The sequence below is a fragment of the Strigops habroptila genome, chromosome 14, assembly GCF_004027225.2.
Source record: "Strigops habroptila isolate Jane chromosome 14, bStrHab1.2.pri, whole genome shotgun sequence".
In the NCBI taxonomy this organism is placed as follows: domain Eukaryota; kingdom Metazoa; phylum Chordata; class Aves; order Psittaciformes; family Psittacidae; genus Strigops; species Strigops habroptila.
In genome coordinates this window covers 9,927,096-9,954,955 of record NC_044290.2, presented here as the reverse complement: position 1 = coordinate 9,954,955, position 27,860 = coordinate 9,927,096, and the positions used below count along the sequence as shown (strand labels likewise).

Here is a 27,860-nt window from a genome sequence, read left to right as displayed (position 1 = left end):
GTTAAAGGTCCATCAATGTGTTTTAACAGCGCAGACACCAGGGCTGGTATTTGTGTTGGGTGGTGACACAGCTCCCAGAGCACACAAAAGGCTTTGAAGCTCACCTGGTCCCATCCGTGCCAATTCTCCAGTGTGCTATGTTCTAACACAGGCAGGTTACTTGCCTCTGCGGGTGTTGTGGGGCTTAATGAATGTTTCCAGCATGCTTTGAAGGCAATAGATGCTCTAAGTGTTAAGTATTAGTGTGATTTAAGTGTGTGGAGTCACTAGGTCCTACTCACACCATCCTTTCTGCAGCGCAGGGCTCTTGGTATTGATGTCCCTCCTCTGAAAGGACCCAAACTGGGACGTTTTGTGTCCCTCCTCTCAAAGCACCCAAACCGGGACATTTTGGTAAGTACCATAATGCTGCAAGGGGCTCTTGGGCACTTTTTTCAGCATGAGTTTACACAGTTTTCATTTAACCCAATAAAATTCAGCTAAACTAAAAAAACTCAACACTTGGGTCAAAATGAGGTTCTTGCTCCCTCCCCACCTTCTGTCCCATTTAAAAATGGGTTGGATGTTCCACTTTTTAGGCTGTTCCAGCAGAACTTTCCCACGCTGCCTCTCCATTTAGCAGCTGACAAGCCAGACCTGTAATCACCATCTTCATCCCGAGACAAGCTGCAAAACAAACTGTTTCTGAAGCGCTGAAGGTAGGTGAACATTTTCAGTGTCACACATTAAGGTGGTGTCTAACGAGCTCCATGTCCCACTTATAATTGAAACAGAAGAGAGTATTCACTTTTCATTCATTTTAAAAGACTATTCAAATACCCTTTCATCTCCACTAAACAGCCTGCCATGTATTTGAAGCCATTTTATATTTTGTTTCTACAGACATCCAAAAAACAGAGGTATTTTGGAACATTGATAGAAAGATGCAAAGGCTTGTGAGGCACTGAATGGCTTCAAGCTGCCTCAAACACATTCATCTTCCCAAGAAGAATTAGGCACAGTGTGATTCATTTTAATAGCAGAAGAAAAATAATACTACGATGTAGTGCTAAGTTCCCAACCTTTGATGGGAGACTAAAAAAAGAGAAGGGGGAAAAAAAAACTATGTCTTTCTTCCCTTCTGTTGTTGAAGTCTCCCTACACCCATCCGTTATGTCTAGCTTATCAATTAAGATGAACCCCATGAACTTCAGATGGCTTTTCTAAAACAAGGCGCCATCCATTTAAATGTGTAAAAGTGCCTGCAGCTCCCTTGAACTGCAGGATTCAGTCCCGAGCTCTGTGTACTCGGTGTGAAACGGAGCCCTTTGATAGAAGTTTTACTGATGTTTTAAATGAAGTCTTCTCATACACACAAAATAACCCAGATAATTTAAAACCTCAGAGAAAAAAAAATAGGGTGGAGAGAGAAGAGAGGGGGGAAAAAAAAAGCCCTGGTTGGTGCCATTGGTCTAGCAGAAGAAAAGAGGCTGGCTTTGGTTACCAACAGGACAGACCAAAAGCATTTCCACAATTGCTTTCCCAGGGTTATTCGCTTGAGCCAGGGAAGGTCTGGGCGACAGCTGGGAGACAAATCCATCCCTGGAATGGGCAGCTTCCCTCAGGAACAAATTAAGCTCATTCAGCTATAAAATAGGGTTTGTGTCATAAATACCAGCGGGGGGAAGGTGCAGGGGTGAGAGCTCCCCAGTGTTTGTCCTGCTCAGCACCTTCCACCACATCCCTCTCCACTTCGTGTTGGCCAACACGGCCACGTTAGCCAGGACTTGGCTAACTGTTAGCCAGGTTGGATGGGGCTTGGAGCATCCTGGTCCAACGGAACGTGTTCCTGCCTATGGCACTAGATGATCTTTAATGTCCCTTCCAACCCACTCTATGATTCTATGACTTGACAAAGCTGTGTTTTGCTCTGGCAGGTGATGCAGGTGAGCAGTGCCAGCTCAATTCCACCTGCATAACGCTCTGACCACCCTCTACCACCCAATGATGAAGCCCTCTGATGTGCCATGACCCTGCAGGAATGCTCCTGGACCACTCCATCCCTTTGAACATCACACCCTGGCTTCATGAACCCGCTTACAGAGCAAGAGGAAGTCCTCACTCCTCCATCAGCCTGTTCTCTCTCCATCATCAGGTAGGCTTGGTGGTGCAATAAGGTTATGCTAAATTGGTAGCTGTTACCTGAAGGAGCTGTAAATGATTTAATCGTTGCAGTGAAGTGCAGCCCCACTCTTTGCCTTGCCTTACTTGAGCTGCAACCGCTTCCCAATGGGAATAGCCCCTGCCAAGGTGGGAAAGGGCAGGGTAGAGCTCAGCTGCTGTTTCCAGCTACCACCTTACATGAGAAAAAACCATTTAAGGCATTAAGGGGGGGGGGGAAAAGTCAGACAATATTAATTTGAAAAATATAAAATTTTAATAAAGGCTACATCTCTTAATTACAATAATTATTGTACCAAGTAATTTTTTTTTTTTAAATGAAACTCTTTATAATGCATAATTTACAGTATAAGTAGAACAAAATGCCATGGCAAAAGTCATGAGTACAGGATTTGTAATAAAAGGCATAAAATATATTTATACATAAACCCCTTAAACAAACAAGGGAAAGCTTGAACCCTGAATATAGGGCGACGCATGGCCTCGTAACACCATGCAGGCACAGGTACTGTACTGATTCAATTTTAAAAACACTAGAGATAGTGTATTAATATTTTCACCATACGTTTTCTACAATATATACAGACATACACGAAGTAGCAATGGCAAACAGAATGCACAGATTAACTTAATCAACACAAAACCCAACTGTAGAAATGCAAGGTCTTTTCATCGGGAAAGGGCCGCTCTGTCCCCAACATCCACGCACATGCACACACAGAGCTCTGCCAAAGGGATGCAGAGAGCCTTCACCCCCACCTCCCATGGGCTCACGTGGGGGTTGTGAAGGGAAGGCGAAAAATACCCCCAACCAACCAAAAACCCAACCACGAACCACCACACGACGATACACGCGCTCCACACCGGCCTGAAAACATGCCCCATCGTAGATACATGTGGTTGAAATACAAGTAGTGCTAACATTGAAGTAGAATGGCTAAAAAAATTAGCTAGCTATGTGGAATACATACTTGTCTTTTTTAACCTGGCTTTTGCAACGTGTCCTTTTGGTGTGCTAAGTATGGGAATGGGAACTGGATGGCTTCTACAGCTCTCCCAGGCTCAGGGCTCTGCCCTACCTTTGCCTCCACTAAGAGGCACCGGCCACCACGCGGTGCCCTCGCCCCTGACAGCAGCAAAGCAAAAACCTCCATGGACAGGAATCACAAGTTGCTGTTCTTCTGTTGCATCTAAGATACTTAACGCTTAAGACCTTTATTTCCAATTAGAGCAGCATAGATTAAGATGCACCGGTCTCTAGGTGAGTGGTAGGACAGTGTTTTGATTTTGCCTTTTATTATGGTTCTTGTTTCTTATTTCACTCGGGAGAAATACTGGGCACAACGTCACTCCTTCCCTCCTCCCCCTCCAACCAAAACTGAATCGTGAATGTGCTCACAGCCAAACTCCTCAATTGTAGATAGTGGGAACAAGATAAAAAAATAAAATAATCCTTCCTCCCCTCACCCCACTTCCCAGCCCCTCTCCTCTCCATTGTTAAAGCAGCATATCCAAAAACTGGACTTAAGGGAAAACAGACTGTTCAATAAATATCAATAAGGATTACTGTTAAGGTAAGCTATACACAGTTTCTCTTAGTCCATAGATTTCAGATCCCCAGGAAATCATATATTATGTATGGAAGTCTCTCAAACAGGGTCTGCATCTCCAATAGCCAACAGTGGTCATGTTTCTAATAAATAGTTCAGGGTTTTTATCATCTCAGTACCCAACTCATGAATAATAAATGCCATTTTTTTTTTCTCCTCTAAGGCTAATTCAGCAAAGTCTTCACAGACCTCACTTGTTTTCTTCATTGGTTCAAAACTTTCCTTCAGAGTTTGGTTTTTGTTTTCCTCCTTTCCTTGTCATCACTACTGTTGTGTGTCCAAAGCCTTTTCTAGCTTAACTTTCCTTACGAAACGCAGATGCCATCAATCGATCCTTTCGACTTTCCCAAGAATCCTTCCTTCGTACATGGGCAGGATGGTTTCGTCTTCCCAAATCTCTTCAAACACTGCACCGCAGTCAAACTCGTCGCTTGCTTTTTTGAAGTAGTATCTGTGGTAAAGGAGAATTAAAACACAGTTAAAAATCAAAAGGTAAAAGCAAAGGACGCTCTGGCAGTTCTTTTAACCACAACTGTCCAATCTCTCCCTCCTAGCATGCTCCTCCAGCACCCAGCGTGGCCAGGAAAACCTCAGGGCTGCTCAGGTCCTGCAACATGAAAGCATCCCCAGGACTGCAGGGATGGAGATGGGATGGAGGGAGCACACTCCTCAGCAGTGACAACCTCTTCTACAGTGAGTAAATTATACGTGTTGGCAGTGGATATCCTCAGCCGTAAAGAAAATTAGAAAGCACCATGATTTCTGGTCAAATATCTTATTTGAAACATAAATAAATAGCATTTCAAAGCAAAGCATTCTTAAGGCTCCCCTCTTTCCCCACCTTCTTTCTTTCATGTGTTTTCTTGTTTCAAAGCTGAAGCCCAACATTAAAATTAGCAACTGTTATTAAAAGGAGAGGCTTTTTAGGCATAGGGATGGATTAAAAGAAAACCATCCCCAGCTTCCTGCAACGCAGAAGCTGAAACTCTGCAGTCCTCCTACTGAGAGAAAACAGCCCGGGAGCCTCACATTCGAAACAACCAAGTGCCTAATTCACGGATCCATTTTAAGTGACAGAAACTCCTGTCCTTGCTTCCCGATGCTTCCTAGCAGTCGGAGGCACGGAGCAGCCCTGGTCCAGCCTGCGGGACGTGACACGGAGAGGTCAAGTAGCAGTGTCCCACATTCCTGCTCTTTTGCTCCGGGTCGTTAGATCATGAAGCCAACGCTCCCAGAGACAAAAAAGCACCCCCACCCCTCCTGTGTCAAACAGTAAGGACCCCTCTATTATCCTGAATTAGACCGTTCAGCTTCTTGATTAAAGGTTCCTTTTATCCCGTTTGGAGCTTTCTTCCTTCTAAGGCTGCTTAATTGCATATGCACAAATGAAGGGCTTCCATTCAGAGGGGTAGCATTTAGGGAGCCTGTCCGTCTGCCGCCGCACACCTCCTCGGACATGCCTGCTCCCTTGGAAAAGGGCTTTGCCATCTGATCGCCAGGGATGGAAAAACCTTCATCAGATGGATTACAAAGAATAAAACATATATATATATAAAAAAATTAACCCCTCCCCTGTAGTTTCCAGACAACTGGGATTGGCAGATGTTTGTTAAGGGAAAGGGTTTTGCAATTACTATTTTAGTAGGATGGGAAAGGAGATCAAATTAAGCTCCTTTTTACTATTAAAACTTGAAGAGCTACAGAAGGGGTTTAGAATTTGTTTGATTTCTTTTCTAGTGACTGTTCTATTCCACGTTTTTAAACTACCCAGTAACAACAGCCTGCAAATCTATGTATTTTTAGGGTAGAATTATTTTGGTAGGGGGATAAAAGCTGCCTTTTCAGTCAAAAGAGATGAAACCAGCCGCCATGTAGTCAAGGTATGGTGAGGGTTTATTTTTGTACAGTCATTCCAAGCTGAATTGACACATGTTGCGTCTTTAATGGCTCAGCAAGGAAAAAAAACATCTTCTTTAAGCCCTTCAGAGCCTGCGCTCATTGAAGTCAATGGCCCAACTCCCACCAACTTTGATGCTGCAGGTCAAGGCCACACTTCCCCAGGCCAGCAGCCTCGAACCAAGCCCAGCAAAACCCAAGGCAAGTCTGAATGAATTACAAAGAACTTTCTCTTCCCTTTCCCCTTCTCCACCCCTCTCCCGATAACAGCCGCTCTTCCCCATAACTTCCTGCACCAGCCCAAGCCCTGGCTGTGTTTACTGAGTTTGTATTTGAGAAAACACGCTCTGACCTTTTCCATAATTACAACCTTATTTTGCAGAGAAAAGGGGGGAAAAAACAAGAGAAAGAGGAGGCAAAGCAAGGGAAAAAAGTCATCCTCCCCCACACATCTTCAAACAAGTCACTGCTCTTATTTGCTCAGCAATGGGCTTTCCATTGAAGCATATTTTATGTGGCAAGCTTTGCTCTTTTGCTTTTTTCCTTTCTATTTTCCTTTATTTTCTGGGACATCTGGCACCAATCGAGGCGCGCGGGCCTGGCCCTTCAGCGCTGTTCTGAACCGCTGCCATCTTCACATTACCCGACACCACCCAGTTTTTTTGTGCGTGGATGTTTGTTTTTTGTTAACGCCATCAGTATTAAATCACTGCTTAATTCCTCCTCTTTTTTTTTTCCTGGGAGAGGGGGAAGAGGGAAGCAAAGCAGCACTTTCCCGGCGGCTGCCCCACGGCTCTGGCATCGCGGGAGCCCGAGGTACCCGCCTCGCAAACTGATCCAATCAATAAAGAATTTGGAGAGCGGAGCATTTCTGCATGTCTTTGTGCATTAAATGAAAGGCAACGGGCTTCAAAGACATGCTTATTAAATGTGCCTTAAAAAGAAATCAATGCCAGATGTGACCAAAGCAGCCTAGTTAGTGCCTCCCCGTAACACACACGCTACTCCGGGCACTGCGGACCTTTTCCCCCTGAAGGTCACCCGCAGTTTCACTCAAAGTCCAGCCAAAAGTCAAAGCTTAGATCAAAATGATTCCCTGGAGGTACACACATTTGTGTAATTAGTTTCACCTTGTGTCTGTGCAAGATAAAATACTGGGCACGTACCCAAGTTCCTTTTCTACATTTCAGTATTGTCTTTACCCAGGTGTAAAAGGGTGAGATCTGAGCAAAATGATGTTTCATCCTTGTCAGTCACTTAAAAACATTTTCTAAAGTAATTACAGTCTGACAAGGCACAAATAATTGCACCTGGAGGGGCTTTTGGGCCACAGAGGTTTTAGTGGCCTATTCCTGCACTTGGGCATCACACTGAAAATGTCACAGAACAACAAACACACACAAAAAAAAGGGATGTTTTTGGGGGGTGGGACTACACAGCCATTGGAGCAGCAGCAGAGCAGGGGGAGGCCAGGGAAACTGGTGTGCGATGGAGCATGAGGCTCCAGCAGCCGGAGGAGGAGCACAGCAGGACGGGAAAGGCTTTAGGGGCTGGGAAATGGCACAAGGGTGCAGGAAGCGCAGGGACCTCTCCTGCAGGTTGTCCAGGTTGGATGTACTTGCAGGTTGCTGCCATCTGATGGCAGCTGGGCGGCTGCAAAGGTGGTTTTGGGGAAGGATTGGCAGGATTTCAGCCCCAGCCCCACTTCACAACAGCCACAGACAGACCCCCAAACCCGAGAGCATCCTTGGGTGACCTACTTCTGATCTGCACAGGTGGACCTCCCAAAGCTAGAGACAGGCCAGTGTTGGAGCACCAGCTTGGAACTCCTCATAACAAGCCCAAATGACCATTTGGAGGTTAAAATAGAGGCTGTCAGTTACAGGACAAGCCTTTGAAGCATCACCCAATTCAGAACTTAAAACTGGAACTTCCCTCTCCTGCTCCCCCTGCAGAAGTGCCCAGCAGATGATCCCACTAGGGAAAGTACCCCAAAAACGGCCAGCATGAAGCTACTGCCATGGGAACTGGGAGAGCAGGAGAAGCAGCAAACTGGTTAAACTGGGAGCTGGGCCCTGGAAACCAGACAGGTTTGGCACTTCTAAGGAGGAACAGGCTATCACTGGTGGAGCTTTCCCTGCAGGGCAGAGGTTTCTTTTTCCCCTAATGAAAAGCAAGCTGGCTGCACCTCACTCAGCTCCATGTCCACTCAGATGCAACATCCCAACCTTTCACTGACCCCATTTATGGCCACCCCATTGCAAAAAAATTAATAATTAAAAAATTCAATGAGTAGGCAAAGCAGGAGGCCACACCGAAACGAATGAGCCCAGTTTGGAAACCTACCACCACCGCTCCATGCCTTTGCCACAAGGCCCTCCCTGGTATTCAAGCTTTTTGGACAGGGTTCGGAGCATGAAGGCAGCCAGCCTGCATCCTAATGCTACTGAGGGGGAAGAGATGGAGGGGAGGTGGCCCCGCAAAGATGCTCTCGGTTTGAGTGGGAGGAGAGTGAGAAGAGCTACAGCCTCTGAAAATCCAGGTAAATGTGTCACTGTGGGCAGACCTGCAAAGTATCTGCTTACTTATTTACTAGAATATACTAAAGAACAAACAAGTCACAGATTCTTACCTGTAATTTCCCTTTTTGCTCAGCTGTTCTTTAAAGTGCCCAAGTGTCAGGCTCTGGGCCTTTAACATCCTCCTGTAGGGAATTTCTTCTCCACAAAAAAAATAGGTGACAACCAGCTCACTCGACTGAGAGGTGTGAACAACTGGCAGTTTCTTTGGCTCTTTGTGACTGAAAAACAGAACACACACAAAACCCTCTATTTTTCCATTTAGGACCAGACCGTTTCACCGCACTCAATCCAGCAGTGTTCCTGCCACAGAAATACCCTGGGTGTGACCTGAGAACTCAGATATTCCTGTACTCGCTGTGCATTTGTCACGCTGCCTTTGCACAGCCCTTTGCTGGGCTCCCACAACAGCTCCTGCTCGCTGCAGTGATGGGAATTGTGGCACTGCAACCACCCAGCTCCGGGCAGCAGAGACCTCCTACCAGTTTATGGATGGGAGAACGGAGGGATGGAGGTTCAGTGCTTGCTGGAAGCACCAGAGCAGGACCATGGGCCAGCGTAGGGCTCACCATGGGCTAACCTCTACCCAGTAAGCCCCAGTATTCATAGAACCATAGAATAGTTAGGGTTGGAAAGGGCCTTAAGATCATCTAGCTCCAACCCATCTGCACATCTCTGGTTTTAAAAGGCTTGTTTCATCTGCCTTCATACAACACATCTACCAAGCTTGCTTCTCATGCACAAAACCACCTGCAACCACCAGCTCACAAAGCAAAACCACTGCCAGCCCCATCATGTGCAGCACACAAATAGTCTTATTTTTCCCCAGCGAGGATAAAATTAACTGGATCTTGTCATGTGCACTAAGAAACCCTTCTTAAAGAATAATTAAAACAATATTACCCAGCAAAATGGCAACGCTCTAGTGAATACCGTGCAGGCAAATCTACAACTGCTGCTGAGGCAATGTACACTTGGCATGTCAAAAGGTCACAAAGTGTTAGTCCGCAGTAATTTAGTCTTCCTAATTTGTTCTAAGTCTTTGTAGAGTGGCTTCAGAAAAAAAGCTGCTAGCAAAGACAGCTGGTGGACTTAAGGTCAACCAATTAAAAATGAAAGGCTCTAGTCAGGTGGCTCAGTCTGGACTTCAAACATTACTCATTGCTTAAGATGAAGAGGGTAAGAAAGAAAACTTTAATTATTTAGGCCATTTTAGACCTCTCTGTAGCAGATTTCTTGTTAAAAGAACCATCCTGTAATTAGACTAATCCAATCTTTGTCCACTTTACAGGAATGCAAGTTTAAAAGAGCCAGAGACAAGATTTGAAAATGTTTTGTTCTTTCTTTAAGAAGAATGTTTGAAAGACGAAATTTCAGATAGAAGAATTTCCTCAAAGCACGATCCAGTTAATGAAAATATAATTATTATATATATGTATTTCCCAATCCTTTTCTGTGTGTGCAATACTCACTCTTCTGTTGCTAGACTTGCATTGCAGAAAGAGGTGTTTCCCCCCGGCCCGGCAGCGGAGTGGTTTCGATCCCTCTGCTGATTTGAGGTTGAACATCTGAAGTGGGGAGAGGGGGAGGGCAAGTGGGGAAGGAGGAGAGGAAAAAAAAAAAACCCAAACTTTAAAAAAAGATAGTTGAAATACAACCTCCTTCTAATTGAAGTCTCCTGTGGGTCATTAAGTTCGCTCTTTGTATCAAGCCTCACATGTTGTAAACAATCAAAGGAAGAATTAAAAATGCTGTGGGCTAATTTCTCCTTCCATACCCAAATGAATGATAACCAGTCCAATTCCCCACTTGGTATGTAGCTGGAGTCCATCCCAGAGGAAAAATGGGCAAATTACAGCCAGCAAAAGAGTGGAAGTAATCGTCTAGGGTTCAAACTATGTGTGCCCATGTAGGGTGGAGTTGGAATAAGGAGGCTCATCCTATGGGCTTGGCTATTGATGACCCTCTACTTAGATGGGGAGGACAATGTCCGCATCACGCACCAGGGATGCTCACCCACCACCTTGCCGACCACCAACCTCAGTGTCGGCTGAAGATGAGCCCAACCAGCACCCATCAAACCTCCCCAGCCCCTGCTGCTCGCCCAGCTCCCACCGCAGGACCAGGACCATCCCTCCCAGCACCGTTACCGTTGCTTCTGCGGCTTGGAGACCTCGGCGAGCCGGCGGCACGCTTCCTCCAGCTGCGCCAGGGTGTTGGGGGGGGTGAGCGGCGGCATGGCGGGGTCCTGGACGAAGGGGTGGGCAGGCTGCGCCCCACGCGGGTGGCTGCTGGTCCCCCACGGGTGGTGACGGCCGGGGGCCCCCTTGGCAAAGTCGGAGCTGTAGGCCTTCTTTGTGCTTTGTGTGCTTGGGGAGGGGAAGAAGTCGGGTTAGAAAAGCTGGAAAATATGACTTTAATAGCAGCTCCTATTCTGCTCGCTCCCTCTCAAAAGTCTGTCATAACATGAAAGGAGGTTTATTGCCAAAAACATGACATTTTTGTGGTTTTTCTGGTTCTGCGGAACAGCTTTTATATTAAACCGGAGGAGCAAAGAGTCTCATTTGTTTTTAGCGATTGTAAAAATAGACAGGCCATGTAATATATAAATATTTACCGGGAGCGATATTGCTGCAGACAGCTGCGTATTTACCTATGGGGCTTGTGCTTGTTTTGTCTCTCGCTTTCCAGCATCCACTGCCAGACATTCTGTGCCCGGTCTGCTTCGCCCCCCGGTAGCTGCACCCCGCCGGGGCCGGGCAGCCCCCCATCACCGGGTGGCAGGGTCACACTATCCACTCCTCTGCCCGGCCTCTTCAGCAGCGTCCCCGTCCTGCTGATGGCAAAAAGGCGACAGGAGCCCACCATTAGCCCGCTGCGCTGATCAGCACCATGGCAGGGGGGTGATGGTTTGGGGTGGATGCAATGGGGAGATGCTCAAGACTTACCCAAAGGGCTCCAGCGGAGGGAGAGGCGGGTCAGTGTTTTTGGGGTGGCCCTTGCACTTGGGGTAGCAGTAGAAGTCGCTGCCCACCGGGCAACAGCACTGCACCCGCTGAGCCGCCTCTGCTTCGATCTGCTCCTTCGTCTTGGGCACGGTGTGGTGGTGGATGTAGTGGTGGTGGACGTGCTTGGTGGTCTGCTTGGTGATGAACCCCTTGCCCAGCAAGGTGCACGCCGCCAGCGAGGCCGCGCCGGGCGGCAGCTTGCCCGTGGGCAGGCGGTCGGGGGAGCGGGCACGGGGGCTGTGCCGGGCCATGCCGGGCGACTGGCAGCCGGGGGTCTTCAGCACGCGGGAGAGATGCTCGTCCAGGATGGCCTGGGGGTCCTCCTCGTAGCTGCTGGAGGGCAGGAGCGAGAGCGGGTGCTGCGGATGCTGGGGATTCGCCATCTCCCGACTGCTCTGCAGGCTGGCGGGGAGCTCCGAGCCCTCCTTCTCCTCGTCCTGCCGGCCAAGCGATGGCGAGGAATCAATGCAAGAGGACGGGGAGCCGGCGAGGCATGCGCTGGGATGTCCCCCCCACGGGCTCATGGAATGCAGTGCCACCGAAACACATTCCTCCCCTTGGGCAGGATACAGCCCCCTCCCACCCCAACCCAAGCAGGGCGGCATGCGGCGAGCTCTGCCCAGCCCCGGCAGGGTTAATCCTCCTACCTCCTTGATTTGCTGCAGCCTCTCCTCCAGACTGTCCATGGTTTCCTGCTCCTGCTTCAGCTTCTCCAGGCGGGAAATGAGCTCCGCGGCGAAGGCAGCTGGCTCCACCGGGGTCATCTCCTTGGGAAGACGGTGGGTCCTCTATAAGGAGCAGGGACAGAAGGCACAAGGCATGTTTAGCCGGAGCGGCATCGCTGGCCCCGCTACGCTTGTTGTGTCTCCATGTTTGGATGAAAAGACGACCGCAACTAGGCATGGTCTGCTCTGGATTTTTATGAGCTAGTGCTGTGGCCTCATGGAGTGACATCCTCCCCACCAGCGTTTGCCTTCGGCAGGAGCAGTTGGTCGCACTCTGAGGAACCCCGCTTGTTCTCTCTGTAGTACAACCAGCCCATCAGTAGCTACTCTGAAGTAGAAAATCTTCAAAGACTGTTGTCAAACATCAAAAAAATAGAGGGGGGGAAGAAAAAATCCAAAAAAAAAAAAAAAAAACCCCTCTGAGGTGGGAGGGAGAGACTTTAACTCAAGGAATAAAGTGAGGATAAACAGAAAGGAGTTGGAAATTAGAAAAAATAAGATGGGGGAGAAAAAGGGAAAGGAGAAGAAAAAAGGGGGGAAAAAAAAAAAAAAGAAGTCAAACGGTTGCAGATCAGAGAAGTGCTGGTAATTTATTTCCTGGCTACACACTGGGCACCTTTGAGGTAGTGTTGTCTCAACAGTGTCCTAGATCTCTTCCCCCCCCGCCTCCCTTCCATCTCTTTGTACAGAAAATGAAGAAAGCTGCTGCAGGCTAGTGGTGCTACACTGCTGAGCTTGGCTGCCTCAAGCAGATCTATCAAGGGAAAAAGGGAACATCTCCAAATCAAGTGCAGAATATAAAAAGGCAAAAACGCGGATTTCTGCCAAAAGAAGCAAATATGGCAGGAAAAGGGGAGGGAAAAACCAAGGAAAAGGAGGAAAAAGAAACCACCCACTGGCCTGTGCCCTCCCTCCCGCCACCCCACGCACCCCACTCCTCGCCCCTCTTCCCTCTTATTCCCCCCCCCCCCGAAAGCAGAAAGCTGAACTGCCAACTCTTTCACACACTACCCACCAGATGAGGTGGGGCCTCTCTCCGGCAACCACTTAGCTCCAGAAATGATGTGAGGGTAGAAAAAGGCCACTCTGCTGGAAATTGTCACTCTTACACAAGCTGGCTCTATTCAGACCCTGATCAAAGCACTGCCTTACAGAGAAAGTCGATTTGCACGCCCTGGGACAAAATAATCTAATTTACAAGCTCAGGCTATAGAACTTTCTTTAGGGAGGAAGGGGAAAGGAAAAAAAGAAAGATACCAAAAAGAAAAAAACCACATAAACCACCCCCCCCCACACACCCCAGAAATATCATCTATGGTTTCTTGCTGCTTAACACAGCAGAAAGAGGAATTTTAGCATATTAATCTCAAGACAAGATAAGTTTGTACTTGTCTGTGTAAACAGTTTATTCGCTGCAGGAATCGGGAGCCTGCAAGTCAAGTGAATTAGCAAGTCAGGGAGGTAATTCTGGAGAGCACAGTGATGTCAGGACTCGGAGCCCCTCAAAGCCAGGCAGGTATCCACTGCAAACACCTCTTTTGGGAGCTCCTGCTTCCCACCAGCTCACAGGAGGTGTGCTCTCCAAGGCCACCGGCAATGTGGATGAGGCCAAGCCCCAGCACAGCGGAGGTGTGAGGGTGGTGGCCAAAGCCAAGGCTCTCACCAGCCCCAACCCAGGCATCTCTGCTTGGATTTAGACCAGGAGGACAAATGAAGTGCCACTGAAAAGCCCTCATTAGCACCTGCTTTTCAAGGAAGGACCAAAACGGGGCTGTACACAAGCAGGTTTTTGCAAGGATGCTGAGAGCACATGGCTCCTGCCCAACACCAAGCACCATCTCTTCTGTGGCATGATGTAGGGATGGAAACACTCTCCTCCCCTGCCCTCTGTGGGAACTGTGCCAGTTTCCCAATCCCAACATTTTCCATGGCCAACCCATTCCCTGCAGCTCCCACCTGAACTTACCGGAAAATGAGGTAGAGAAACTTGACCGTTGGCCTTGATGCTCCGATGCATTTCCCGCTGGAGCTGCTTCTTGCTCCCAATTCTGTACGGGGGGATCCCATCTCTGCACATGGAAGACAGGTCACCATCAGTCGGGGCTCCCCCCATGCTCTAAGCAAGATGCTTCTCCATCACCTCTGAAACCACCCAGGCACGCCATAGGTGCTGAGCCCTCTGGATGTCACCTGAAGCCTCAAACATCTGACAGCTTGGGAATTGCCTGTGTCACCATCTACATGGATGTGCAGTAATTCAGCAAAAGCTGAAAAGCAAGCTGAAGGCAACTCCGCATGGGAAGACGCCCAAAGATCCCATCAGCTTCACTTCTGAGGCATCTTATGGAAAAGCCCTTCCAAGGCCTGGTTTCTGCTTCTGCCCTGTATTTTAGTTGCTTTTTCACCCTTGAATTATGCTAAGACCACAACATTCATCAAGCTCTGAAACACCCCATGGAGCACTGGAAACAAGAGGGGACTGACAATGGATGGCCATCAAAAGGCTGGTCCCCATCTCTAGCCCTACTGAAGATCAGAGATGTTTCTCCTGCCCTGGGGCTGGCCAGCACAGGCAGGACACCACGAGGCATGAGTGAAGCTGGGCTGCACCTTCCAGGCATGACATTGCTCCCTCTGACTACACCAGCTCCTGGCTAGGAAGCCATCAGAAGAGCCCAGGCGAGGAGAACTGGTGGGAACCTTCTGGACATCCCGCTCGAGGCAACATGGGGTGTTTCATCCAGCCACGCAAAGAATTCCCGCAGTGAGGATTAAAGGGCGTTCCACAGACAGCGGGGACAGCCGGAAGAGCATGCCTGGAGATCCTGAATGTCTGATTCCTCCTCTTCCCTCAGACTGGGTGAATAACCTTGATCTCCGGACCCATCCCTTTCATCCACCTGCCCCCACACCTGACTCATCTCCTGAGCAGAGAAAATAGCTCCTGCCCAAGGAGGAGCAGCGGCCGAGCAGACAGCGGTGGCCCCGCGCTGCTGCCAGAGGAGCCAGCACAGCACAGCAGCCCTGTGTGCCACCTCCCGTGGCCACAGTGGTGGCAGGGACACACCAACATGCTTTGGATACACAGACAGAGACAAGGCGCAAGGGAATGCCTTCCCAAAGACACCAGGTCCCTTCTCTTGAAGAGGAGGATGATTAGATGCTATCGCTCCATGCTGAAGGTTTGAAGTGTGCTATTGAAGGCCTTTATGAAGACCCTGGTCAAAGCCATCAGTTGCCATTAAATTGTTTTAATGAGCAAGGTGAAGCTGCAAAGCCTGGAGTGAAAGATCAGTACAATTCCATCTTAATAAACTGGGGAAAAACCTTTATAACAGAAGAGAGCACACTGGGACTTCAGAGAAAGTCCCTGATGCCGCAGGATGAACATCAGCCTCCTCTAGACACAGTCCATGAACACGAGTTACATTACAAGTGAAAGGACTTAATTATCCTAATGTCCCCAGAAATGCTCTTTTGGGGAAGAACCCAGCACATACTGGCCAATACAGCTGGCCATGGTCACCGACCACAGCCACTGGTGGCCACCAAGCATTTCTGCTCCCTGAACCCATAGGACAACAGGTATATGACATGCCTTAGCTTTGTGGGAGGATGGAGGAAAAGCAAATCTAAGCTGGAAACCAAATCATCTGCACCTTCAGAGAAGCATTTGTCAACTGTAGCTTACTGAGTTATGGGTCTCTTAGGGAAGACCTTCAATATAGGGAATAACCAGCAGAACAGGCATTGTCAAGGTAAGTAAAAACACCAGCAAGAGCACGTTACCTGCATCCATCCATACAAAACTAATCCCGTTAGCATATACAATGGATGAGGAGGTGTCCTCTGCAAATGGCAGTCCAAGAGGCCACATGGGGAAGAGCAGGGAAGCAGCTGAAGGGCTGTGTGCTCAACAAGAGGCACCCAAGGACACCACCAAGGGACAACGGGAGCCCTGCAGCCCTCCTGTGCTCCCCACATCCCTCCAGGTTTGCAAGCTTCAGATGTCCCCAACCCCTCTGCTGCGGACACCAAGCTGGGAGCACATCTCCCAGTGTATCCCCAAGCTCCCAGCTCTGGGGGTATCATTTCTGCCCAAAGGGAATGTCCTAGGACATGCTACAGATCAGAAGCAAGGATTCACACCATTCCCAGGCTTAAAAAGGAGGAGGAAAAGCAGCACTGACCCAACAGTACAGCTCCTCATCCTCACTTTAGTTAAGATTTGCCTCATTCAAGGCAGTACAAAAGGTGTTCCTTCCTCCTAGAACTCCTCTGGTTGCACCAGAGAGCCCCACATCAAACCTGCTCCCTGCTTCTACAGTCCTGCCTTTCAGAAGAGTTTCACAACTTGTAACGACGAGCAGAATTAAAGAAAAGATTTATTTTTAATAAAAAGAGGAATTTCAGTGGGATGGGAAAGCTGTGGAGCAGCTCGGGAAAGGCAGCCTGGGGAACGGGGAGGGACTTTTACAGCCCCTTTGATGTGTGCTGTCTAAACCTAAGGGGGAAATAGACAAGGCCAGGGCTGAAGGGGTGACCAGTGGGTGAGGAAGAGACAATTGGGGCTGGCTCAGTACAGCAAGAAATATGAGGGACAGGGGGAACCCTGATGCTGAAGCAGACCCCCCCTGAGCAGGAGAAAGTGCCTTTGAAATGAAAAGGCTGAGCCTGGCCAGAGGCTTTGGAGCAGCACAAGGGTTAAGCCCAGCTCTCCAGGTGCCACCTCTCCCCTTGCTCCAGCAGCAAACATCTGCACTCACTTTCTTGGCTACTAAAAGCTGCGGGCTGAAGAGCTGCAGAGTTTAGGCACTAAATAGTAGAGTTTAATTATAAACATTTCAGCTAACCAGGCTGGGGCGAAGCCAATCTGTTTCTGGGGGAAACACTAGTTTGAAGTCTTCTACCCAGTCAGCTGCCATTTAAGCTGAGCCAATTATCTTAGCCTTTTGACTCAGATGTGCCTGACCTAACCTGAATGTAGTTTTACTGCTGCTTTGAAATATCAGACTCATGCGCATATGCATTCACTCCCATCTTCATTTGGCAACGGCTCTGAAACAAGCCTCTGATCTTGCCAACATCAAAAGCCTGGTTTGTAAGATAAGGTAATATTTGAAGTTTGCTCAGCAGCATTCCCCTGTGTCCAAAGTAAATCCATAAATAAGATATAAGCAAATTAAAAAAAATCCCCTTTCCTCTCCCCCCTCCCCAATCAAGAAATGGAAATAGAAATTCGCATGATGCTTTGTGGCTATTACAAAATATATATGGACAGTCTGATCCCTGGTTATCTATAATACAATTAAAAAGGCAGATTGTGCATTATTTGGAGTCCTCTCTTCATTCCAGTTCAGTTCAGATTTAGATGTATTTAAAAAGAAAAAGCCCTCACTTTACTGACAGACTTTTCCAGAACAAGTTTTTCCTCCTCAGTTGATACTAACATAAGCCAAAAGAACTGATTTGCATCCCCACTGACAGCACAACCCCGGGTCCTCTGTTGGAAGGGGTGAAACCTTGCAGGCAGAGGAGCACCTGGGCTCAGCATGTGAAAGCACAGCGGGTCTGTGCCCCAAACACATCCACAGCATCTCTCCAGCCAAGTGCCAGGAGAGCCCGCGAAACCCACACGTTTCCCTGCGATCCTGGCAGCGGCCCCTTCGCCTCTGCAGAGGAAGTTTTACATCAGCCTTAACTTTAAGCCCAGCCTCCAACAGTGCCAATTTACCTCTCCCACTTCCAAAAGCACCCAGCATCCCGGCCTGCTCCCAGCGGCTCCGGGGATGCCCGGGGGGACCGGTTCTACAGCAGGAAATATTCCTTTCAGCATCCTCCGGGCAACCCCCCCAGCCCTCCTGCCGCCCCCCAGCCTGGAGCTGGGGGCAGTTTAATCAGCCAAGCTTCCCCAAACTCTCACAGCCTGCGCGGGCCATTGTTACAGCAGGAAAAAACAGGCAGGCTCCTTTCAGCCCTGCTTTATGGGGAGCTCCTATTCACTTGTTCAAGCAAATTTCAAAGCGGGCTGCTGCCCTCTCATCCCCGCTAAGCTCCCCTGGACTAACAATGGGCTGAAAGCGATTCAGTTAAGCCTTTCATCCACCATGCACTTTATTTCTCACTCAGTGCTCTCATCTGTATAAGGCCTACAATTGGCATTGCTGTGAAGAGAGGGTATAATCCTAGCCCTGTGAATCCCAAGTGACCCTACACTGGTCCAGAAATGACTAACCCAATGAATGCTCTGTTGACACATGATCACATACAACCAGAGCCAGTAAGAAGAAATAAAGAAGTCACCCTATGATTCAGCTCTTTTATTTAATGCCAATATTGTTCAATAAGGGAATCTGGTGGGACAACAAACTATTTTTTTTCCGTAATATCAGTTCAAAACACACATGTGCATTAAAAAAATAAGGCCTTTGTTTACGCATCAATGGTTTCTGGTAAATCCTGTTTTCTGTTGTGCATCATCACACACATTGACTTTAAAAACCCAGCATGCAAACCTCTCCGAGGAGCACACAGTAAGCACTGGGCACCTCTGACAGAGGCACTGGAGAAGCTTCTCCTCTGAGATGAAGACCAGAAATGCAGCACTGTTTAGAGGTGGGCTTTTCTCAGCACTTGTACATAAGCGAAGATCACAACACAGAAACAGCAACATCTGCCTTCTGCTCAGTGCAAAAAAATGGTCCTTAAGAGCACTAAGTGAGTCTCAGAGTCTCCTCTATAGACACAAAAACACCACTTCTCTCCTGCTGGGGACAGCAAACAGGAGGAAGAACAGTCAAATGACTTGCTCCCAGTTGCACACTCCTCAACACCCAGCTCCTCCTGGGCTCAGCCACAGCATCCTCTCTCATCCCTGCACTCCTGAAACACCCAGGCCTGATCCATGCAGCTCCATTCAAATGGCTCTTTGAAGACTGCCCCAGCCACACTAGATGAGCAGCTATTTGCCCCTTCAGGTCACTGGCCCTATTAATGTACATTCTGACATTAATGATGAACGCTAATTACAGAAAGTACTTCCTACAGGAAGTAATCTCCTCCTCTTTGATGACTGATAACTAGTTAAGGAAGCCTGGCCTTAAGACAAAGGCTCAGGGAGATATGCTCCTTGGGTTAGTCAGGCAGCACCATTAGCATAGGGGAAAACATGTTTGCTCAGCTGTAGTTGCAAAACAGCAATAGAGGGATTCATTATTTTACTCCATCCAATACCTCCGGCAACTGCATGAAGAGCAAGGCCACCATGCCCTGCTACACCTCTCAGTTTGGGTGCACACCTCAGTTTTGGCAGCTCCTATTCAACAGGGAGCAGAAGTAGGGTGATGGCCTTGAACCCATCACTCCCATAAGCCCTCATGGTGCATCAGGTTCACAGATGGACAGCCCAGAAGGACACAAGCTACTTACACGCTGCTGTCCGTCATTGACATGGAGTCATCCGTCAGGGCATCACTAGATATCTCGCTATCATTGGCGCTGGTTGCTGGGGCAAAAACATAGCCAGAGTTCACATGGTATGGGTTAACGGGATCATTCCTCTTGAAGCACCTAGAGACAAGAGCAGGAATTTAGTTACCAGCCAGTTTTGGGCTAGAGAAAAGCACATGAGCTTCATGGCAGCACTCTCCTTATGGGACCCATGCACAATGGCTGCTCAACCTCTTCAGAAGTAACCGACCACCTATTGCTCAGACTAGGAGCAGCCAGGGCACACTCTGTCCAAACACACCCAAAGCCCAGCTTTGAAGACGTTGCTTTTAGCACTGGAAGTGCGCTTTAGAAAATCCCAGGAAGCACCTCTATATACTTTGATACCTTCAAAGACTCGGTCCTTAAAGCTTGATGCTGTACCTCTGAGGTCAAGAGGAGCTTTGCTGTTGGCATCGGCAGGCAAAAGATCCAGAAGTTCATAGCTCAAATCCCATTGAAAGCCACTGAGGCACCACCTAATAAATGCTGAAGACTACTCTGAAGACAGGGAAGACATTCCCTCTGGGAATACAAGTTATGGTACCTGTGTTGCCTGCAACAGGACAACTGCCTGAAACCACGGGAGCAGAACCACCATGTACCAGTGGAGGCATGGCCATGCTGTCTCAGGCTTGGCCTCCCAAGGATGGGTGCCACCTTCCTGGCATTATAAAAACACACAATAAAAAGCACAGTTTTTAGGAGAATCTACTACATGTTCAACTTGTGCTTTTGTGTGGGGTTGAGTGGGGAAGAAGAGGATGGGGGACATGAGGACAGGTTGTATTAAAAGGCACGTGGGTTACTGATACCCACACCTTCATGTTTGCTTGGAGAAGCAAACCCAAAGCCCACTCTGGATGTTTGAGCTGAGCACCCAAGAGAGGCTGCATGAAAAATTCATGGGCAGAGTGACACAGGCTGTGATGGAGCGTGGCAGGGTCACCACGGCAGGGGGGGACCTGAGCATCCCCCTGCCCTCTACCTCCCCTCACACCAACTTCCCAGCCAGGATCAATATACATATCTCCAGCAGGCGATAAGGGGATTATGCAGGGAGGTTTGGAAGCTGCATGTTAAGGTGCACATTTTGTTCCTCTTCCAGGGGAAGATGGGGTTGTTAAGCTTCAGCCTTTGTATATCAAAGCAAAAGGCCTTGTCATCTGATAAGGACTGCTGATTTTAATAATGAGGGCCACTTCCCCAGGACTTGGGGGCCTAAGGAATGTGCCAGCAGGCTCGGCAGGTTTCTTTAATGGGCTTTCCACCTCCCTGCCCCCATGGGGGGCTGGAGAGGACCAGCTGGGTTTAAGTGAGCAGCAATGTCCTTCCACCACCCTGCTCTCCATCCATCAAGCCACCAGGCACCCTGCACATTCCTGCTCCACCAGCACCGAAAACAGGAGCCACAAAGGCTTAAGTTAAAAATAATAATAATAAAACAAGGGGGATAAAAAAAAAAAACCAGGAAGGGGAAGCATGGTGGGGAATGGGGAAGATGGGCCTCTCTGGTATGAGAGGCGCGGGGCTGGCTGCAGGCAGGTATTCAGCCCAGCCGGGGCTGCATTCCTTTCCGAAGGAGGCCAAGGCATTTCTGATGGGGAGATCAAGATGTTAAAAAAAATAATATATATATATCTGGGAAGAAGAAAAAGAAAAAAAAAAGAAAGAGATAGTAAGGAATGTCACAGGAAACGAGTTAAATCTTCAAAGATAAATTAATTCCGCATGTGGGTGAAAGCAAAGTTATCCTACTACTACAAAAAAGTCCCTCTGAAAACCATCCAGTCTTCTGCTCTGACTCAAGGGGATGTGCAGCACCAGCAACCCTTCCTAGACACTGATGGGCTTCTGGGTCAACAGTGTAAGGGATGCAGCTCTCATGACTACTTGATTTGAAACCATCTCCAGGTCTTGAGAGCACATCAGAGGACCACGAGGCTGCAGGATGCTCCCAGCACAGCACCACCACCCTGCTGGGAGGTGCCTGTGTCACCCCTGGGTGCAGCCAGGGGGCTGGTTTGCCATGGATGGATGGATGGAGAGGCTGGGATGGAGGCGGAGGCAGCGGGTCCGTATGAATACGGCACAGGGAGAAGAGGAGGTGTGTCCAAACACAGTGTTTGGAAAGACATAATTAGAGAAAGTGGCCAGAACAAACTCACATTCCCATCAGCACCGATTCACCCACCAAGACCTCACGTCAACCCTAAAGTTGGCATAAAGTAAACCCCTACACTCCACCTCCAACACGCTGCCCCAACGAAGACCCTTTACAAACACCAATGGGGGCTGGTTTGCTGTGTTTAATCTGACCACCTTCCTACACTAATTGCACCCAGATGCACGGAGTTGCCTGAGAGGGTTCTGAATTCCAGCGGAAAGCGGTGGTCTCCTGCCACAGATGCTGCAATCACAAACACACACTCCCCAGCTCCAAACTCAATATGCAAAGTGTTTTCAGCTGTCAGGTAGCAGTTGCTCTGGAGCTTCAAGGAGAATGTCTGATGTTTCTCAGCCTATTCTTATCTTGATGCGATGACACACAGCATGGAACTCTCTCTACATGCTATGTTTGGCAATGGGCATATCAGAGGTATTATAATGCCATGAAAATTTCAGGGGCTCCTGGTTGTATCCCCTGTTAGGAGGGTGCAATTTCAGAGCGTGGAGGGGTTTTTTTTTATTGTCAGACTCTGCTCCTTAGAAATAAGAGCACTCTGGCAGTTCAAACCACATTACACAGAGAGAGGAGAATATCTACAAGGAGCATTTTGAGGTAAAATAGAATCTCATTCAAGATTTCCTTGAGAAAAACAGCACTGGGCAATGATGGGCTTAAAAAGAAAAGGAAAACCACACATGCACAAACCTGAGAGAGAGGGAAGAAAAAAAGTATATTTTAACAAAACTATGTTAATCACAGCTTGCATGCTCTAATTGCAGAACAGTGCTTGGAGCACAGCTTTACAATGGCATCATTTACTTTGATAATTGAAGCCAAACTTGGTTCCAATAACTTCACACACAAGGAGCTGCACCGGCGGGTCCTTTCAAAGGCCAGGAAGCACTGGGAGCCGGCAGAAGGCCATCTGCAAGCCCCAGCCTTCCCCAGGCAAGGCCAGTCCCACTCATGTTGGAGTTTAATGGGAGGCAGATGAGTCCACCTTGGACCGCACGAAGCCCCGTTACGCGGCGGCACTGCAAAGGAAGAGCCCTCTCTGTGTACACAAAGTCGTGTCTGATAAATATAGAAGCGTGTATAAATAATAGCTGGAATTCCTGGAGCATGGGGCCAGGTCCAGCGCAGCGTGTGGGGAGGCCACTTTTAACCACACCACAACCTCCAGGGGAGGGGAGTCGCTTTGAAGGACAAGAGGGAGGTTCTGCATGTAAAACATTCCCTGTGTCAGGCAGCAGTTTGCCTGCATACACTGTGTTTTCACTTGACTTCTCCTGTTCCTGTCCATCACTGATGCTGGGGCCAAAGCCATTCAACTTGTACAGATCCTGCGGGCTCCCGTTTGCTGTGTTTTTGGCTGGGACTCCGTGCCCTGCGATTCCCAGGTGGTCTCCCATCCAAACACCAGGCTGGCCCCAGATCGCTTGGCTCCCACCATCAGGTATGCTCAGCACAGGGTTTTGCTGCTATAATCACATGGAAACCCACCAAAGCAAGTGGCAAGAGCCTGCACAGTGCTTCAAAACCATAACACCCAGCAGAAATGCTTTAATTCCATCACACACATGAGGAGGGAGGTGTGGTTTGGCCACTCACCAGCAAAGACTTTGTGCAAGCTTCAGCTCCCATCCTGAACACAATCCTAAGCCCTGAGTGATGAGAGATAACCCATCCATATGCTCATCAGCTTCTAGCACATGCACGCACAAGTGGCTTCACAAATGGATAGCTCAGGGAGGAACTGAGAAGCATCTCAGCTTGACCTCCCTCTCTTTGCATTGAGATCTCTTGGCCCCATGGAGAGCAAAAGCTCCTGGAAATTCAACAGAAGGTGATCAAAGCAAAAGGCACTACCTAATGTCCTAGGAGGGTAGATCTGACATGTGAGGAGCAAGCTGCATTAATCCCTGGACAAAAAAAGAAAACGAAGGGAATAAAGAAAAGGAAAAATCCCAGCACTAATCAGGCAAGCAGCCACCGTTCTGCCAGCACTCCCCTGGACAAGGCACATGTGGGCTTTTAGCAAGGCCTGCAGCTCTGGTAGAACATTACAGCCAAGCCCTTCCAGCACTGAATACCAACAAAGGCTGAGAGATAAAAGCATCAAACATCCCCCTCCTGGAAAGCAAGCGAAGGGCAGCAGTTCAAACCAAGTTCTGGAGAGCAGCAGATGCTCAGACAGCAACACTCAGGCACGAGATGCAGATCCCAAACCCCAAGCCCTCCACAGACCAGCTGCCAGCGAGTGCCCCCCCCCGCATAGCCCCACAGCAGGAGAGGTCCAAAGGCCATGCCAGGATGACACACATCCATCCATCCATCTCTCCATCCCTCCCTCTAGTCTGCACCCACGCCTCCGGGACAGGACCAAAGAGGCCTTTGCCTCCGGAGCTCCCTCACGGGCAACAGGAGCCTCCCAGCTCCGGGTGTCTCGGCACCGGGAAGCCCGGCACAGCTGGAAGCTCTCCACAGGGCAAGAGAGGAGGGTTCGCTCCGGCAAATCCTCCCCAGGAGAAGCCTGATGCCCTTTGATGTCCGTGAATCACAGACACGCTCTCACAATTCCTGTAAACGAGATGTCAAACACTCACCATAGCAAAGCCCAGGCTCCTGGGCCAGCAGAGGAGAGCGCACATCTGCCAGCAGAGCCCTCTCCTCTCAGCCCTGATTCAACAATCCACATTTATGGCAAGGGTGGGGAGAGGAAAGAATACATTTTCAGAGGATTATACAACTCATCATTTGCTCATCAGTCTCTGTTTCCCATCCCCCCATCTTCAAGTGAAGACGGTTCTTACTTTCTTCATCCTCACACTGCTGTTCCATCAACATCTCCAACAAAAGAGATGGGTTCAGCATCACAGATGCACCCCAAGACAAGGGCAGGAGACCCTGCCACCACACAACGCTCTCCACAAGCTGCCGTTAGACACAACTATGTTATAATGAGTTTAACTTTGAGCACACGGCCAACAGGAGAGCACCAAAGATCTATTTCTCTATACCTGGAATGTCTCTATTACCTTAGGTACTCAATTTTAAGTATCCTCCTGTATGCATTGGCTCAAAGCCACCCTAACTGGCTTTGACACGATACCGACACCCAATGCGACAGGAGAGGCTGCACATCACACACACACACATAAAATAAGAGCAGATTTTGTGCAAGTTGCAGAGTTTGATGTACTAAGTGCATACATTTCCTCCTCCATGACCGCACAATTGCTTCCCACATAACCAACGTAGTTAAACACTGGCTGATGGTGGAGTTGGGGAACTAGTAGGTTACATTATTCATGCATCTGTATGATCCACTCTACTACTGCTCTTAATACGTTTGAAAGTTGAACCAATAATTAACGTATGTCCGGAGGACATAGTTGCTATGAAGTTTTTGATCTATAAGAGAACTGAAAGAGCCAATGGGGCTTAAGAGCACAGGATCTTATTTTCCTCTGTACAGAGGGAAGAAACACCTCCAAACCCAGCCAACACCCCCCAAATTCCAGTGTTCGGAGGCGCGGGGAAGCTCCCATGCTCCCGGCCTCTCTGCTAGCTCCCCAGCACTCCATCCCAACACTCTCAGAAGTCCTTAAAGTTAAAACAAAGCACAATTCCCAAGGGTTCCCTTACCTGTATCCGTTCTCGATGGTTTCTGTGGCTCTGACATTCGCCGTAACCCTCAGTGTCTTGCTGGATAGTCCAACTACCGAAGGCAAGATTTTGTTTTTAAAGTCTGCACAGCTCCATTCCTCTTCTTCATTCAAGGTCGGGAGATAGCCACAGACCACTTTTAAGCTCCCCAGTCCATTGCTGTTCATGTAAGCAGGATTCTCTCCTCCACTCCTTACATATTCGAGGTATATATCAGAAGTTAAAAACATCTGGTAAGCATTTTCCTCCATCACAGTCTGAATCTCAGTCTGTGCCTGATCAAACATGATAGAATCTATTTGCTGCTTCTTGATGCTATCCCTTATGTAGGTCTTGGTAGCAGGCTTGAGCTGCTTGGAGACGATGCTGTTGTTCTCGATGTACCTTTTGTATATAGCTTTGGCTACTCTTAAAGTTTTGGTATCCTTAAGGTCCATCTGCCTGAAGCCATTGCAGGCAAACCAGAAGTCTAAGGTATCCACACATTTTTCCCTTTCCAGGAAGGTCCGAAAAAGATAGGCACCATCTTGATCTCCCAACAAGGAATGCAAGGATTTGGTCCATCTGGCCAAAGGGGAGTCTGGAGATGCGCTGCCTTCCGGCTCCCCGAGTCCGTTCTCATTCCTCCGTGGGGCAGGAGGCACCGGCATGGCCTTGAAGCTTTGGCTTTTGGGGAGAAACGAGCTGGCGAGATGCAGGCATGGTGCTTCTCCTTCCTCCCCAGGGACAGGGGGTCGAGGGGCGTCTTCCCTGAAGCTGGTGCTGGGGTCGGGGAGGTGGGCGAGGAGCATGGCGCTGCTCATGGCTCCGCAGCCCACTTGGGAGAGGGGCTCCCAGTTCCTCCTGGAGCTGCCTGCCCCTCTGCCTGCCTCTGCCTGGAGTCAGCAGGGGATCCTCTGAGCCTCCTCTCTGCAAAGGGAGGGGGGGAAGAAAAGGAGGAGGGGGGGGAGAGAAAAAAGGAGTATTGATCTAATCAAAACCAGATCCTCCCAACATCAAAGACAAAAAGTAAACAGGCTTTTCAACTCTTCACAGTCAAAAAAAAGAGGAAGGGAGAAGAGGAGAAAGGCAGGGCAGAGCGAGCGCGGCTCTATCGCCAGCCCGATCGCGACTATCGGATCCGCTCTGCTGAACTCCCGGCGCACTTTGAGCGGGGCCGGGGAATGGGGGGGGGGCGTGTTTCAGCGCAGCCCCCCCCCCGCAGCAGCACAGCTCGGCCCTGCCCCGGCATCTGGTTTCCATTCCGCACCCCCAAACCCGCGCTCCCTTCGCCCTCCTCCTGCGCGCATGTTGCGCGCCCGAGCAGCACCGCGCTGCTCCCCCCCCTCCCCACCACAGCAGGAGGGCTTTTGGGGCGCTTCTATGCGGAGATAGATGATAAAACCAGGACACCCCCCCCCAAAAAAAAAAACAACACATCGGGGGTGAGGCGCGGTGTCCGTACCTGCGCGCTGCGGGGCATCCCGCGGCCGGAGCCATCACACCCGGCCCCGCAAGAGGGAAATAAACGGAGAGGGGCCGGGGGGGGGGGACACGGCCCCGAGCGCGACCAGGCAGCAAAACACTAATAATGATCAAAAAGACCTGCTCCAGAAATGGCGACGGGCGGGGAGGAGGGAGGTCGGGACCGGAGCTCGGGAGGGGGGGGGGGAAGAAGGGAGGGAAGGAGGGAAAAAGTCCGGAGCGACTTGGATCCTGCTAGCCCTGTGCAACAGCCGCGCCCGCGGAGGCTCCGCAGGGCGCGCAACACCCCCCAAAAATATATATAATTAATCAAAGCCCCCGTGGTTTAAACCAAAACGCCGCCCCCCCCATCACCACTCACCGCGGAGCCGGAGCTCGCTGCGCGCCCGCGGCCCCGCCGCTCTCCGCTGGCAGCAGCAGCGCGCAGGCTGGCCCCGCTCCCCCCGCGCCCCTCGCTGTCCTTCCTCCTCCTCCTCCTCCTCCTCTCCTCCCCGGCGGTGCAACCGCATCGGAGAGCATCGGGAAGAGGGGGGGGCGATGGGGGGAGCGGCGAGGGAAGGAGCCCACTGCGATCCGCGCCTCCCGCCCCTGCCTATTTATTTTATTTATTTTAAATACAAAAGCGATGGTCCCTCCCCCCCCCCCCCCCCTCCTCCTCTTTCTCCTCCTCCTCCTCCCTCCGCCCCCCCGGGCTCTCCCTGCATCAAAGCGGAGGCCGGCGGAGCGGTCCTGTAAGGGCGGTAGCGCTGCTCCGCGCCGCTCGCACGCACACAAAAAAAGAGTTAAAACAGGCCCCCAAAAATAAGGATAAGAAAGAAATGAAGAAGAAGAAGAGGGAGGTGGAACACCCCCCCCACACACACACACACCGCCTCGCCCGGTGATGCCGCCTCTGGGTATCCTCAGTGCGAGGTGTGCGCGGGGGGAAGCGCTACCGGGGGGAGGTGAAGAGGAGGGTTATTATTCGTGAGGAAAATAACTATATTTTTTGGCGTTGGGTTTATTTTTTGGGGTGTTTTTACCCCCTTTTCTCGGCATCCCGGGGCGGCTACGGAGTTGCCAGGACCTTATCAAAGGGAAGCGATCGGCAG

The 27,860-nt window shown here is 49.6% G+C and overlaps 2 protein-coding genes and 1 long non-coding RNA gene across 4 annotated transcripts in view; 1 reads left to right on the top strand and 2 right to left on the bottom strand.

The window, feature by feature from the left end:
- Positions 1-303: 303 nt before the first annotated feature.
- Positions 304-4,594, top strand: LOC115616827. The gene is made up of 4 exons (XR_003994415.1): positions 304-393; positions 579-698; positions 1,917-2,134; positions 4,325-4,594. It is a non-coding gene; the product is annotated as an uncharacterized LOC115616827 (long non-coding RNA).
- Positions 2,394-27,376, bottom strand: AXIN2 (axin 2). 2 transcript variants are annotated; one of them, XM_030506580.2, is made up of 11 exons: positions 27,131-27,376; positions 25,285-26,214; positions 19,407-19,547; positions 13,945-14,047; positions 11,901-12,041; positions 11,194-11,690; positions 10,899-11,078; positions 10,396-10,614; positions 9,718-9,813; positions 8,299-8,466; positions 2,394-4,221 (listed from the first exon to the last, which is right to left on the bottom strand). In XM_030506580.2, exons 2-11 carry the CDS (start codon positions 26,106-26,108, stop codon positions 4,095-4,097), a joined length of 2,496 nt encoding a protein of 831 aa, XP_030362440.1. In that variant the 5' UTR covers positions 26,109-26,214; positions 27,131-27,376; the 3' UTR covers positions 2,394-4,094. The 2 variants fall into 2 exon arrangements, with proteins under 2 accessions (XP_030362440.1, XP_030362439.1); XM_030506579.1 differs by having other exon boundaries at positions 10,899-11,081; positions 27,131-27,349.
- The window catches only part of CEP112 (centrosomal protein 112), a 188,272-nt gene continuing 186,545 nt past the window's right edge, over positions 26,134-27,860 (bottom strand). Inside the window, exon 28 of the transcript XR_003994412.1 lies at positions 26,134-26,214. The gene's annotated coding sequence lies outside the window, so the exon portion shown is untranslated. The remainder of the gene's footprint in view (positions 26,215-27,860) is intronic.

Bases quoted from the DNA above. Each gene is read 5' to 3' on its own strand.
- AXIN2 (XM_030506579.1), bottom strand. From the start codon at position 26,108: ATGAGCAGCGCCATGCTCCTCGCCCACCTCCCCGACCCCAGCACCAGC. The intron at 19,548-25,284 runs GTAAGGGAACCC...TCTTGTCTCTAG, and splicing joins ACCATCGAGAACGGATACAG to GTGCTTCAAGAGGAATGATC. The intron at 14,048-19,406 runs GTAAGTAGCTTG...TTCCATGTGCAG, and splicing joins TCAATGACGGACAGCAGCGT to AGATGGGATCCCCCCGTACA.